Genomic DNA, 14746 nt, shown 5'->3' on the forward strand with positions numbered 1-14746 from the left:
CTCAGCTCACTGCAAGCTCCGCCTCCCTGGTTTAGGCCATTCTCCTGCCTCAGCCTCCCAAGTACCTGGGACTACAGGCGCCCGCCACCTCGCCCGGCTAGTTTTTTGTATTTTTTTTAGTAGAGACGGGGTTTCACCGTGTTAGCCAGGATGGTCTTGATCTCCTGACCTCGTGATCCGCCCGTCTCAGCCTCCCAAAGTGCTGGGATTACAGGCTTGAGCCACCGCGCCCGGCCTAAACTGTGTTCTTATGCATTGATCTCTGTTTCTGCTTATACTGGTGCCACTGTCAGTATGATATTATGATATGTCTTTTTTTTTTTTTTTTGAGACAGAGTCTTACTCTGTCACCCAGGCTGGAGTGCAGTAGCATGATCTCAGCTCACTGCAACCTCTGCCTCCCAGGTTCAAGCCATTCTCCTGCCTCAGCCTCCCAAGTAGCTGGGATTATAGGTGCCCGCCACCTCGCCTGACTAATTTTTGTATTTTTAGTAGAGACGGGTTTTGGCCTGTTGGCCAGGCTGTTTTCTTGAGATGGAGTTTCACTCGGTTAGTCAGGCTGGAGTATAGTGGCAAAATCTTGACTCACTGGAACCTCCTCCTCCCAGGTTCAAGTCATTCTCCTGCCTTAGCCTCCCAAGTAGCTGGGATTAGAAGCACCTGTCACCATGCCTAGATCATTTTTGTATTTTTATTAGAAATGGAGTTTCACCATGTTGGTCAGGTTGGTCTCGAACTCCTGACCTCAGGTGATCTGCCCACCTCAGCCTCCCAAATGGGATTACAGGCGTGAGCCACTGCGCTTGGTCTTGTGATATGTCCTAATACCTGCCCAAGTTAGTCACATTTTTTGGGTTGTGTTCTTCTTTTTTTTTGAGATGGAGTCTCACTTTGTTGCCCAGGCTGGAATGCAGTGGCACGATCTCAGCTCACTGCAACCTCCGCCTCCTGGGTTCAAGCGATTCTCCTGCCTCAGCCTCTCGAGTAGCTGGGATTACAGGCACCCGCCACCACGCCCAGCTAATTTTTGTATTTTTAGTAAAGACAGAGTTTTGCCATGTTGGCCAGGCTGGTCGCAAACTCCTGACCTCAGGTGATCCACCTGCCTCGACCTCCCAAAGTGCTGGAATTACATGTAAGAGCCACTGTGCCCGGCCAGAACTTTATTCTTTCATAAAATTTTCAGTAAATTTGGGCTGGACGTGGTGGCTCATGCCGTAATTCCAGACCTTTGGGAGGCCAAGGTGGGAGGATGACTTGAGGCCAGGAGTTTGAGACCAACCTGCACAACATAGACCCCATCTAAAAAATGTAAAAAAATTAGCTGGGCACAGTGGGGAGTGCTAGTAGTCCTAAGTACTTGGGAAGTTGTGGTGGGGAGGATCACTTGGGCCTGGGAGATTGAGGCTGCAGTGAGCTTTGATTGCGCTGCCACTGCACTCCAGCCTAGGCAATAGAGTGAGATCCTGTCTTAACAAAACAAATTCCAGTACATTTATTGAATTTCTTTAAATAGTCTAACTAGATTTTTAATTGGAGTTGTGCTCAATTTATAGACCAATCTGGACAGACTTGCTTTCTTTATGTTATTGAGTGTTTCTATCCATGAACTTCTCATCTCTTTCAATTTTTATTTTTTTATTTTTTTTTGAGACAGTCTCACTATGTTGCCTATGCTGGAGTGCCATGGTGTGATCTTGGCTTACTGCAACCTCTGCCTCCTGGGTTCAAGTGATTCTCCTGCCTCAGCCTCCCAAGTAGCTGGAATTACAAGCACGTGCCACCATGCCCGGCTAATTTTTGTACTTTTAGTAGAGACAGGGTCTCACTGTCTTGACCAAACTGATCTTGAACTCCTGACCTCAAATGATCCACCAGCCTTGGCCTCCCATAGTGCTGGGAATACAGATGTGAGCCACCATACCCAGCCTCTCAATTTATTTGGGTACTTAAAAATATCCTACAATAATTCTAAAAAAATCAACTTTATTGAAGTATAATTTGCACACAATCCTATAAAATGCAGCCGTTTTTACAGTTAAGTTTTGACCGATGTATACACCCATCTACATGTATATATACCCATATAACTACTACAATAAAGAAATAGAACTTTTTTTTACCCAAAAAGCGCTCTTTTTGTCCATCCAAGTCATCCTCTGCCTTTATCCCAGGCAGTCATTGATTTGCCTCCCATCACTACAGATTAGATTTATCTTTTCTATGCTTTCATATAAATGGAGCTAGACATTACTGTCTATCTAGCTTCTTTTTGCTTAGTGTCATGTTTTAAGATTCATTCATGTTGTTGCATATATCAGTCCATTTTATTATTTAGTTTCATATAGTTTTCATGTGAACATATGTTTTTATCTTTCTTGAGTAAGGAGGGGAATTGATATGTCATATGGTAAGTATATCTTTATAGGAAGCTACCAAGATGTTTTCTAAAGTTGTAGTACTCTTACCAGCAGTGTGTGAGATTTTTAGTTGCTCCATATCCTCATGTTTCATATTGTCAGCCGTTTTAGTTTAGGTCATTCTCCTGGGTATGAGATCAGGGATTGTAGTAGCTCGTCTGTCAAATCTGGCATATCTGTTTTTGTTTTTTTCATCCCTATCCCCATGGACAGGAGGGAAACATCTATTTTTGTAAATAGTTTTATGTATTATCTATGGCTCGTTTACTTCTACAAAGCAGAGGTAAGTAGTTGCAACAGTGACGACATGGCCTGCAAACCCTAATATATTTCTGTCTCTTTATAGAAGACGTTTACTGACCTCTGGAATAGAGGTTTCTCATTGTGGTTTTACTTTGCATTTCCCCGATGACTAATGATGTTGAACATCTTTTAATGTGTTTATGGGCCAATTGTATATCTTCTTTTTGGAGGTGTCTGTTCTAATCTTTTGCTTATTTTTTATTTCATATATTTTTTATTCCTAGAACTTCTACTTGGTTTTTTATATTTTCTGTTTCTTAGATGAAATTGTCTATGTTTTCCCCATTGATCCTCATCATATTTTCCTTTACTTTATTGAGTATAGTTTTAATAGGTTTTTAAAATCCATGTCTGATAACATCTGGGTCTTCTTGGGGTTGACATCAGTTAACTGTCTTATCCCTTGTGATGAGACCACATTTTTCTGGTTCTTGGTATGTTGAGTAATTTAAGATTGTATACTGGACATTGTGAATGTTATGTTTTGGAGACTGGGTTATTTTATATTTATCCAAAGGCTATTGTTTTTGTTAGCAGGCAGTTAACTTGATTAGACCCATTCCAAACCATTATGCCTGTGGTGGGAAATGGCTTACCTCTCAGTTCACTTCTTGTTTTAGCTTTAAGCTGCTTCTAGTTTACTTGAGGCCAGGAGTTCAAGACCAGCCTGTGCAACATAGTTAGACTCATATCTCTAAAAAATATTTAAAAATTAGCTGGGCATGGTGGAGTGCATATGCATAGTTCAGAGATAAACTGTAGATTTAGGCTGTTAAAATACAGAATATAGAGGTTCCCTTCTGTGGTCCTCTCCTTTGTAGAGTCCCCCATCACTTTCCTGCATCGTCCCATGTTATCCTGGCCTTCTTTCCTGGTTCTTCTAGTTCCTCTGGCCAGAAAGATGTCAGTCTTTCAACTGAAGTTGTAGCTGGTCCTGTGCCTTTGTGATGGTGACCACATCCACATGTGGGCAAGGCTGCCAAAACTGGGATCTCAATCTACATGTATCGCTTACTCCCAGTTTGATTCTCTTCTAAAATGCATCTGTATTTCAGTCTCCAGAGCCCTCAGGTAGTTGTTTTTTTGTGTGTGTTTTATCCACAGAGCCTCCTTTTAGGAGGATTGATATATTGGGCTCTTACTCATTCATATTTTTTGGTCCATTTTAAAATTGCAGTTTGGTTATTTTTGAGTTGCAAGTGTGCCGTATTTATCTTGAGTAGAAGTATTTGTCAGATAAAAGTAGGATGAATGGTTTCTTCCAGTATGTGGCTTGCCTTTTAATTTCATTCATGTTTTTGAAGAGTAGATGTTTTGATTTTGATGAAGTTTAATTGATCATTTTTATTTTTATGGTTGTGCTTTCGATGTCTTATTTTTTATTTTTATTATTTGAATGGCCAGTTACTAGATTGATGTCTTATCTAAGAAATCTTTGCCTAAGTTTGCAAAGATTTTCTATGTTTTATTTTAGAAGTGTTATAGGTTAGCTCTGTGTAGTGGATTTAGAGTTACTTTTTACATATAAACTGAAGGTGAGAGTCAAAATTAAGTTTTTGGTTATGTAGTAGTCAGTTGGTGAAAGACTATCCCATCCTTACTCTGACACCCTTGTCAGAATTCACTTGACTGTATATTGTACAACTTTAGTTTTAGACTCTGTTCTGCTCCATTGATCTGTATGTCTATCCTTACACCCAATACCATGCACTTGATTATTAATGTTTTATACTGTGTTAAAAACTTCCAACTTTGTTCTTTTTCAAAATTCTTTTGGTTATCTTAGGTCTTTTGCATTCTAGAATAATGTTTTACAGTCTGCTCAGTCCTTATGGTTTTTGTTTCTTTCATGAATGAGTGCTTGATTTCAAAGCAAAGCAAAATTTTATTGATTTTTCTGATGTTTTATGATCAAAGTTTTTCAGCATACCTAGAAGTTTGCTGCCTTTTTAAATGTCATATCTTTGAAAATACTTTGCTAACTTTGATTTGGTAATATTTTATATAAAATATACATAAAATATTTTGTAGGGTTAAATATGTGTGTATTTTTAAATCTCACAAAATATTATACTCTCAATCTTTGTTTAGATTTGCCTATGTATTTGTTGCTTTGTGTCAGAAGGTGTTTTTATTTCGCCCTCATTCTTTTTTTTTTGAGACGGAGTCTCGCTTTGTCACCCAGGCTGGAGTGCAGTGGTACAATCTTGGCTCATTGCAACCTCCGCCTTCCAGATTCAAGTACTTTTTGTGCCTCAGCCTCCCAAATCCTGGGATTACAAGCATGTGCCACCATGCCTGGCTAATTTTTGTATTTTTAGTAGAGATGGGGTTTTGCTATGTTGGTCAGCCCGGTCTTGAACTCCTGGCCTCAAGTGATCTGCCCACCTCAGCCTCCCAAAGTTCTGGGATTATAGACATGAGCCACCATGCCTGGCCTTCACCCTCATTCTTGAAAGACATATTTGCTGAGTACAGGATTGTATGTTGGTAGTTATTTTTGTGTTGAAGATACCATTCCATGTCTTCTGATTAAATTATTGCTGTCAAAATTAACTATCAGTCTTATTGTCCTTCTTTTGAAGGTAGTTTATCTTTCCTCTTGGGCTACTTTTAAGTTTTTCTCCTTGTGTTTTTCCATTTGCACCATAATGTGTCTTTGTGTGGATTTCCTTTATGTATCCTGCTTGGGATTTGTTGGGCTTTTTGAATCTTTGACTTGGTATATTTCATTGGCTCTGTAAAATTCTCAGCTATCATCTCTAGGTATTTCCTTTGCTTCATTCTTCTCTTGTTTTGGGATTCTGATTAAATAGATATTAAACCTCACTGTATCCTCTATGTCTGTTATGTTTTCTTTGTTGTTTTTCGTTTTTTTGTCTCTCCATGCTGCTTTGTGGATAATTTCTTTTGCTCAGTCTTCTAGTTCACTTATTCTCTCTTATTTGTATCTAACCTCCAGCTGCCTTAGTCCATTCAGGCTACTTTAACAAAATACAGTCAGTCCTCCATATCTGCAGGTTCTGCATATGTGGATTCAATCAACTGTAGATGAGGAACCCGTGGATACGGAGGGTCGACTGTATTACACCATTTGATGTCAGGGACATTTTATATAATTCCTGGGAATTTGGCATGTGTGTGGGGGTGGGAGGGTGGGGTGTCCTTGAACCAATCCCCTGCAGGTACTAAGGGATGAACTGTACCTTAGACTGAGTAATTTGTAAATAATAAAAATTTATTTCTCACGGTTCTATAGGCTGGACATTTCAAGATCAAGGTGCCAGCAGATTCAGTGTCTGGTGAGGGTTGCTTTCTCTGTTTCAAAGATGGCTGCTTTTTGCTGTGTCCTCACATGGCAGAAGGAGTAAACATGGTCTCTCATACCCTTTTATAAGGGCATTCTGATCCTATTCATGAGGGTAGTGCTCTCAAGACCTAATCATCTCCTAAAGTCCTCGCTTCTTAATACTACCACACTGGTGATTAAGTTTCAACATATTAATTTTGGAGGGAGACATTCAGACCATTGCACTGTTCTTAAATTATGAGTTGAGCTTTAAATTTTAATTATTTTTAGTTTAGTAATTGTGCTTGATCTTTTTCAGATCTCTGTTTTTTCCAGGATCCTTTTTCCTACAAGTTTTAAAAAACTTTTGTTCCTTTAAATGTAATAAGCATCGTATTATAAAATTTGTGACTGATCATTCTAAGATTTAAAGTCTCAGATCTTTTATTTCTCCTGATTGTGGCTCATGGTGTCTTATTTTCTGTTTGTTTGGCTATAATGGAGGCCCCAAATGAAGGCTTCTGCTACTAAAGAGGATTTGTGTTTGCTTCAGTCAAAGAAAGAGAGAGTTGAATTAATTCTTTCAGCCTTCACTTTTGCCTTGGTAATTCCTTACGCCTTTTCAGCCATTTCATACTCTAAGATTTTAAAAAGTATTTTTTCTAGCTATTTTAGTTTTCTTAATGGGAGGGTTAGTGTGAATAATCTATTACTATAAATTGAAAATCTTATCAAGTTTTACTAGGTTTTAATTTAATTCAGCTTTGCTTTCTTTTAGATTCGTTCAGCTTATTTTGAGTTAGTTTCTGCATTGTGCCAGCGCATTCCACAGCTGATGAAAGAGGAAGCATCCAAAGTGAGCCCATCGGTTCTACTTAGCATTGATGACAGTGACCCAATTGTCTGCCCAGCTCTCTGGGAAGCTGTACTCTATACACTTACAACTATTGAGGTATGTAAGAGAGGCACATTTAGTACACTGAGGAATACTTACTTGTCTTTTAGTTGCATTTTAGAACCCTTGGGTATCATATGACCGAGAACCTATGAGATAAGAATATGTAAAACTTATTGGGAAAATGCTTTCTTGGAAATAAAATAATCTAAACTTGGCATAAATCTTAAAGTGACTAAAAATGGCATAGAGTTTTTATTTTATTTTGTTTAGCCAGTATTATTTCTTTAAACCTTATGTGGCCTAGTGCAGTCACCATATCTGAATTTTATATTTAGAATGAAATATAATTAAGATTGAAATATAATTGTCCCTTTTAGAAAGCAGCTTATATAGAAATAGAAGTTAAATAATTGTTTCTAATCAATACTGTCTTGTATGCTTGTCAAATATATGATCATGATATGTAATACATTTATAATTTCAGTTTTAGGTTTTAATGGTGGTGAGAGATTTTAGCTTTTTTTAGGTAAAATACTGGGTTTTTCTTTTTGAGAGCCTGTATGTTTTTTCTTTTAATTGAGAAAAGTATGTTTATAATGTCTAATTACTACTATAATCTTTTCTTTGGTTAGGACTGTTGGCTTCATGTAAATGCAAAAAAGAGTGTGTTTCCCAAGCTATCAACTGTGATTCGTGAAGGTGGTCGGGGTCTAGCTACTGTCATATATCCTTACCTTCTGCCATTCATCAGCAAGCTCCCTCAGTCCATCACAAATCCACAGTTGGATTTTTTCAAAAATTTCCTCACGTCTCTCGTTGCTGGGTAAGAAATTTAAATTTTTGATTTTTAAAACAGATTTTCCTGGTTTTGTATTCATTATTTTCTTTCTTAAATTTCTCCAAGTTGTTTTACTATTCATTAAATACTTTTAAAGTTTTCAGAGAATTACAGTTGGTATTTTTTCTTGAGTACGTTCAAGACTGCAGTAGTAGCACACAGCAGAAAGTTATATGGTAAAGCTCCTAGTTAGAAATAGGTCAACTAGGCTATTTTTCAAATTAGCCATTCTTTTAACAGCAGAATGTGCTAACCAACTGCACCATGGAGACATGTAGCCATTTTTTATTTTTTATATTGATAAATACAAATGCCTAAATGCAGAAAATTAGCCAGTGAAATTTTTAAAACTTCCACAAATTTAACTACTATAGATGTTTAAATTCACACCTAAAAAAACCATTTCAGTACATTTGTTGAACTTAGAAGATACATGATTTTATTAATGATTACAAATTTTTTTTCTACACTATTATCTTTATTTGGTTAATAAGTTATCTTGAATTTGCAGGTGGATTGTTTCTTTGAATAGAAAATTAATATCTCGGCTGGGCGTGGTGCTAGCACAAGCCGAAGTGGGAGGAGGAGGATTGCTTGAGGCCAGGAATTCACGACCAGTCTGGTCAAGATAGTAAGACCCTATTTCTAAAAAAAAAAAAAGAAGTAAAAGGAAATATTCTCTTATTTTTTACTGATAATTTTTTGCAAAACTTTTTCAAAGTTTTTATTTTATTTTATTTTATTTTTTTTTGAGATGGAGTCTCGCTCTGTCGCCCAGGCTGGAGTGCAGTGGCCGGATCTCAGCTCACTGCAAGCTCTGCCTCCCGGGTTTGTGCCATTCTCCTGCCTCAGCCTCCCGAGTAGCTGGGACCACAGGCGTCTGCCACCTCGCCCGGCTAGTTTTTTGTATTTTTTAGTAGAGACGGGGTTTCACCATGTTAGCCAGGATGGTCTCGATCTTCTGACCTCGTGATCCGCCCGTCTCGGCCTCCCAAAGTGCTGGGATTACAGGCTTGAGCCACCGCACCCGGCCCAAAGTTTTTTAAGTTCATATTCTCATTGGGCTATATGTATTTTCATTGGTATTTAATTTGTAGTTTAAGAAACTGCTTTAAAAAATGTTTCTTCTGTCATGATGCCTTTTTGAGGTCTTTATTTTGATAATTCTGAGTTCTTATTTCTCCTTCACGAAAGAGTAATCCAGTTATTAATTATTTCTTAGGCTGTCAACAGAGAGAACTAAAACCAGCTCTTCAGAGTCCTTGGCAGTAATATCTGCTTTTTTTGAATGCTTACGTTTTATAATGCAGCAAAACTTAGGTGAGGAAGAAATTGAACAGATGCTCATCAATGATCAGGTATCTAGTAAAAGTCGTCAGTGTCTTTGCATACTGATTATATAGGATCAACCTCATTGTGTCTTGTTGCCATTTTCAGTAATAAGCCTTCTTTGTAAAAATTTTATTTTTATAATTTACCAATTGAGTAATGTGTATTTCTGACCAGAGAAGTTAAAATTCCATACTCTCAGTTGCTAGCATAGTATAATACCTAAGAAACTAATCAGTGTCTGGATGCAGAAACCATGTGTTTTTTTTTTTTTTGAGATGGAGTTTAGCTCTTTGTTGCCCAGGCTGGAGTACAGTGGCATGATCTCGGCTCACTGCAACCTCTGCCTCCTGGGTTTAAGCGATTCTCCTGCTCCAGCCTCCCAAGTAGCTGGGATTACAGGTACCCGCCACCACACCCAGCTAATTTTTGTATTTTTAGTAGAGACGGCATTTCATTATGTTAGTCAGACTGGTCGAGAACTACTGACCTCAGGTGATCCACCCGCCTCGGCCTCACAAAGTGCTGGAATTACAGGTGTGAGCCACTGTGCCCAGCCTGTAAAAATCCTGTTTTAGAAAGATGTAATGCAGCCTGGGTGTCGTGGATCATGCCTGTAATCCCAGCACTTCGGGAGGCCAAGGTGGGTGGATCACCTGAGGTTGGGGCTTCAAGACCAGCCTGACCAACATGGAGAAACCCCATCTCTACTAAAAATACAAAATTAGCCAGGTGTGGTGGTGCATGCCTGTAATCCCAGCTACTCAGGAGGTTGGATAATTGCTTGAACCTGGGAGGCGGAGGTTGCAGTGAGCCAAAATTGTGCCATTGCACTCTAGTCTGGGCAACAAGCGAAACTCCATCTCAAAAAAAAAAAAGATGTAATGCAAAGCAGAATTTTGAAGATGCTATTTATGATCTTTTGTAGTAAGTTTACATAAATCATGAAGCAATCTTCTTGTTAATTCTAAAATACTCAAATTATGCTTTGTGAAAGTTTGGCTTGGTTTTTAGAACCAGAGATGAGAGAAGGTTATGGAATATGGTTCTTTACAGTAGGAGATTAATGAGATTATAGAAGCCCAGATCCTAGGATTTCTCTAACTACCCTTATTTTTGTAATTTAGGAAATAGGATACCACACTCTGTGGGTTCTAGGTATCTTTCATATTGGCTTATAGTCTCACATCTTAGATTTGCCTGTAGTTAAGGCAGAAAAGCAAAACACTTAAGTCCAGAAGATGCAAAGAAAACTAGATTGTTAATGACCAAGAATCCCAGTCAGTTTTATCATGAAAAAGGAATAATTGAGGTGAAATCATTCAGCTCTTTTATGATATGAAAGACATCTTCAGGTTAACTTTTTCAGAGTTCTAGGGGAAAATTTATGTTTTTCAGTTATTAAATATGAAATTTTATAGTGTTTTACAAATACTTTGTTTAAATTTTATTTCTCTTGAAAATTGAACTTCTCTATTTTTTACCTTCTATGAGTGGAAAAAACACAGTTTTTCCTCTACTCTCACACCATAGTAATCAACACAGAAGACTTCTGTGACCAAATATGTGGGGATTTCTCCCCACCCAGCAAGCAGTCAGTTCTGCAGCAGACACCAGCTGTGTGTCCTTCAATTCAATTCTGACTATCTACCTGGAGATAGTGTCAGATCTCACTGGCTTAGGACTCAGTCCCACAAGACCGCTCCCCACTTCTGATGTCAATCGCAAGCCCCGGGCTGTTTTACGTGAGCTTCTGACCAACCAGCTATACATCTTAATTGGGGATCCCATGACCGCCTCCTGGGGTTTGCTTAATTTGCTAGACTGGCTCACAGAACTCAGAGAAACAATTTACCAGTTCATTATAAATGATATTACAAAGGATATGGATGAAGAAATGCACAGGGTGAGATACGGGAAGGGGCGAAGAACTTCCACACCCTCCCTGGGTGCGCTACCCTTCAGGAACCTCTACAAGTTCAGCTATCTGGAAGCTCCCTGAATGCTGTCTTTCTTGCGTTTTTATGGAGGCTTCATTACTAGACATGAATGATTAAGTAATTGCCACTGGTGATCAGCTTAACCTTTAGCTGCCCTTGTATCCCTGGAGGTTGGGGAGGTATTGAAAGTTCTAGTCCTTTAATCCTGCCTTGGTCTTTCTGGTGATCAACCCCCATCCTGCTATATAGGTGCTGCCAGCCATCAGTCAACCCATTAGCTTACAAAGTGATATCACTTTGGAGATTCCAAGGATTTTAGAGTTGTATGTCAGGAGATGGGGTTGAAGACCAAATATATATTTTATGATATTATACCTTTTCTTTCAGTTGATCCCTTTTATTGATGCAGTTCTCAAAGACCCAGGGTTGCAACATGGGCAGCTATTTAACCATTTAGCGGAAACTCTAAGTTCCTGGGAAGCCAAAGCAGACACGGAAAAAGATGAAAAAACAGCTCACAACTTGGAGAACGTACTGATACATTTCTGGGAAAGACTGTCAGAGATTTGTGTCGCGAAAATCAATGAGCCAGAAGCTGATGTTGAGTCCGTTTTGGGTGTATCTAACCTATTACAGGTGCTTCAGAAGCCGAATAGCTCATTGAAGTCAAATAAAAAAAAAAATGGTAAGGTTAGATTTGCTGATGAGATACCTGAAAGCAATAAGGAGAATGAAAAATGTGTATCTTCAGAAGGAGAGAACACTGAAGGCTGGGAATTAACAACTGAACCTTCTCTCACTCATAATTCTTCAGGCTTTTTGTCTCCGCTAAGGAAAAAACCTTTGGAAGACTTAGTCTGTAAACTCGCAGATATAAGTATTAATTATGTCAATGAACAAAAGTCAGAGCAACATCTAAGGTTTCTTTCTACTCTGCTTGACTCCTTTTCTTCAAGCCGAGTATTTACAATGCTACTTGGTGATGAAAACCAGAGTATTGTCCAAGCCAAACCTCTTGAAATAGCCAAGCTTGCACAAAAAAATCCTGCGGTGCAGTTTTTATACCAGAAACTGATAGGCTGGCTAAATGAAGATCAAAGGAAGGATTTTGGTTTCCTGGTGGACATTTTGTACAGTGCTCTCCGGTGCTGTGACAATGATATGGAAAGAAAAAAAGTCTTGGATGATCTAACCAAGGTATTCCTGTTGTATATCTTTTCAAACTATTTTAATAATAGATGAGTAGAATGAGCCTGCGTATTGTTTTCTGGTTGTTTCTTCACTGTGAGTGTCAATTTTAGGACAAGCAGTATATTCTTGATCATGATTTGGGAAATATCTAAGGCTGCTGGGTAGATGTTCAGCAGTATGAGGATGACAAATACTTGTAATTAAAAGGTGAATTCTTTTAATCTATACATTTAAAAGGGTGGATAAGAACATTTTAGTTTTGTATTGGTTTCATGGGTACTTCATTTACTTTTTAAAAGTTTTAGCTGGGCATGTTGGTGCATGCCTGTAGTCCCAGCTACTCAGGAGGTTGAGGTGAGACAATTGGCTTGAGCCCAGGAGTTCTAGACTAGCCTGGGCAAAAGAGCAAAACCCCATCTCAAACAAAAAGTTGTTCTAGCAGATTGTTTCTAACTTTTTTTCTTTTTTCAGGTGGACCTGAAATGGAATTCTCTTCTTAAGATTATTGAAAAGGTATCTTAGGGATTTTTTTTTTTTGTACTCATGGGAATAGAAATATTATAACCATAGTCCTATTCACACAATAAATATGGTCAGATAGTCAGGTTCTGTGTTAGAGAACTTCCTCGTTATTGTAACTTTCTTCCTATAATGTGGGAAGATATGTGTTCTTTTCCTTTCCTGTAGTATTATTTTTCTGGTTAGTAATACTAGGGAAAAATGAACAGGCTCTGGAAAATCCAGTGTTTCTTTCCTAGAAGGTAACAAAGGCAGATTTAAACATTTTATTATCTTTTAATTAAAGCTACAACTTTCTGCTCTTATCCTAGTTACTTTTTCTACTGTAGAAATGGATTGGTGGTTCTAGCTTTGGCTAGAACACATGAGAAAATTAAGTTTTCTCTAGTCTGGAACACTATGTAGGTAAATAAAAATCTTCCAGTCTTTGTATGATTGCCACTAAGAAAATTAGTGGTAAGAATAATGAAAATAAATGAAGGAACACAAACCATTTACAGGTTTTCAAAATGGCTTAAGTATTCTTTCCTAATGAGGATGTAAATGTTATAACTAATACTTTTCCAACTGTAGAGATGTTATGACTAGCTACCTAAAATTCGTACTCCTTTTTAAAGCATTTTCAAATTATTTTTCTGTTTTCATAGCTAACTCCAATTTGCAAGTTTTTTTCTATTTTTTAAATTGTAGTAAAAAAACACATAGCTTGAAATTTACCACGTTAACCATTTCTAAATGTACAGTTCAGTAGCATCACGTATATTTATATTGTTGTGCAGTTTCCATAACTTAATTCGTCTTACAAAACTGAAACCCTGTATCCATTAAACAGTAACTCCCCATTTTCCCCATGGTTTTATTTTTACAAAATAAATACAGAATATTTATTATTTTTCAATGAGGAATATGACTTATCAGGCACACTATTTGCCTTAGTTTATCTAGTGCCTTCTTTCCCTGTAGCCAAGTTACATGAAGAGCTAAATTATCAGAAAGCTCCTTGATAAGCCTTGAATCAGAGCAGGGGGTGTAAATAATTTGATAAGAGTAGACTAATGTATCCATTTCCAACTTAGGAATGTACCTGCCATGAAGTGCAAATACTCACATCTGTGTGGAAGAATATCCTCTTCCTGAGCAGTGATTGGAAGTTCCTAGCCAGTGTTTGCTGCCTGCGCTTCCATGACTCACTAGCCTCCTCATCTCCTTACAGCTAGGCAGCTTTCATTAGATATGTTCATACTGGCATATCTCAGAGACATCGTAAGTTCAGTTCCAGACCACAGCAATAAAGCAAGTTACACAAATATTTTGGATTGCCAGTGCATATAAAAGTTATGTGTACACTATAGTCTATTAGGTGTGCAGTAACATTATATCTGAAAGCCAATGTACATATCTTAATTTAAAATTACTTTATTGCTAAACAGTGCTAATGATCATCTAAGCCTTCAGCGAGTTGTAATCATTTTGCTGATGGAGAGTCTTGCCTCGATGTTCATGGCTGCTGACTGACCAGGGTGGTGGTATCTGAAGGCTGGAGTGGCTGTGGCAATTTCTTAAAATAAGGACAACAGTGCAGTTTACTGCATTGATTGACTCTTCGTTTCATGAAAGATTTCTCTGAAGCATATGATGCTGTTTGATAGCATTTTACCCAAAGAAGAACTTCTTTCAGAATTGGAGTCAATCCTTTCAAACCCTGCCACTGCTGTATTATCTAAGTTTATGTAATATTCTAAGTCCTTTGTGGTCATGTCAACGATGTTCATGCCTTTTCACCAGGAGTAGATTCCACGTCAAGAAACCACTTTCTTATCTGTAAGAAGGAACTCCTCATCCATCCACATTTTATTATGAGATTATAGCATTTCAGTCACACCTTCAGGCTTCATGTTTCATTCTAGTTCTTTGCCTCTTTCCTCCACATCTGCAGTTACTTCCTAAAGTCTTGAACCTCCCATAGTCATCCATGAGGGTTGGAATCAACTTCTCAACTCCTATTAATGTTGCTCTTTT

At 38.0% G+C, this 14746-nt stretch overlaps 1 protein-coding gene across 1 annotated transcript in view; it reads left to right on the top strand.

Annotated features, from left to right (window-relative positions):
• The window catches only part of LTN1 (listerin E3 ubiquitin protein ligase 1), a 68532-nt gene that overhangs the window by 16532 nt on the left and 37254 nt on the right, over positions 1 to 14746 (top strand). Inside the window, exons 7-11 of the mRNA XM_023190095.2 lie at positions 6791 to 6964; positions 7543 to 7733; positions 8971 to 9106; positions 11405 to 12214; positions 12680 to 12721. Coding sequence (XP_023045863.2) covers positions 6791 to 6964; positions 7543 to 7733; positions 8971 to 9106; positions 11405 to 12214; positions 12680 to 12721 — 1353 coding nt within the window. The remainder of the gene's footprint in view (positions 1 to 6790; positions 6965 to 7542; positions 7734 to 8970; positions 9107 to 11404; positions 12215 to 12679; positions 12722 to 14746) is intronic.

Source organism: Piliocolobus tephrosceles, chromosome 19 (assembly GCF_002776525.5).
Source record: "Piliocolobus tephrosceles isolate RC106 chromosome 19, ASM277652v3, whole genome shotgun sequence".
NCBI lineage: Eukaryota > Metazoa > Chordata > Mammalia > Primates > Cercopithecidae > Piliocolobus > Piliocolobus tephrosceles.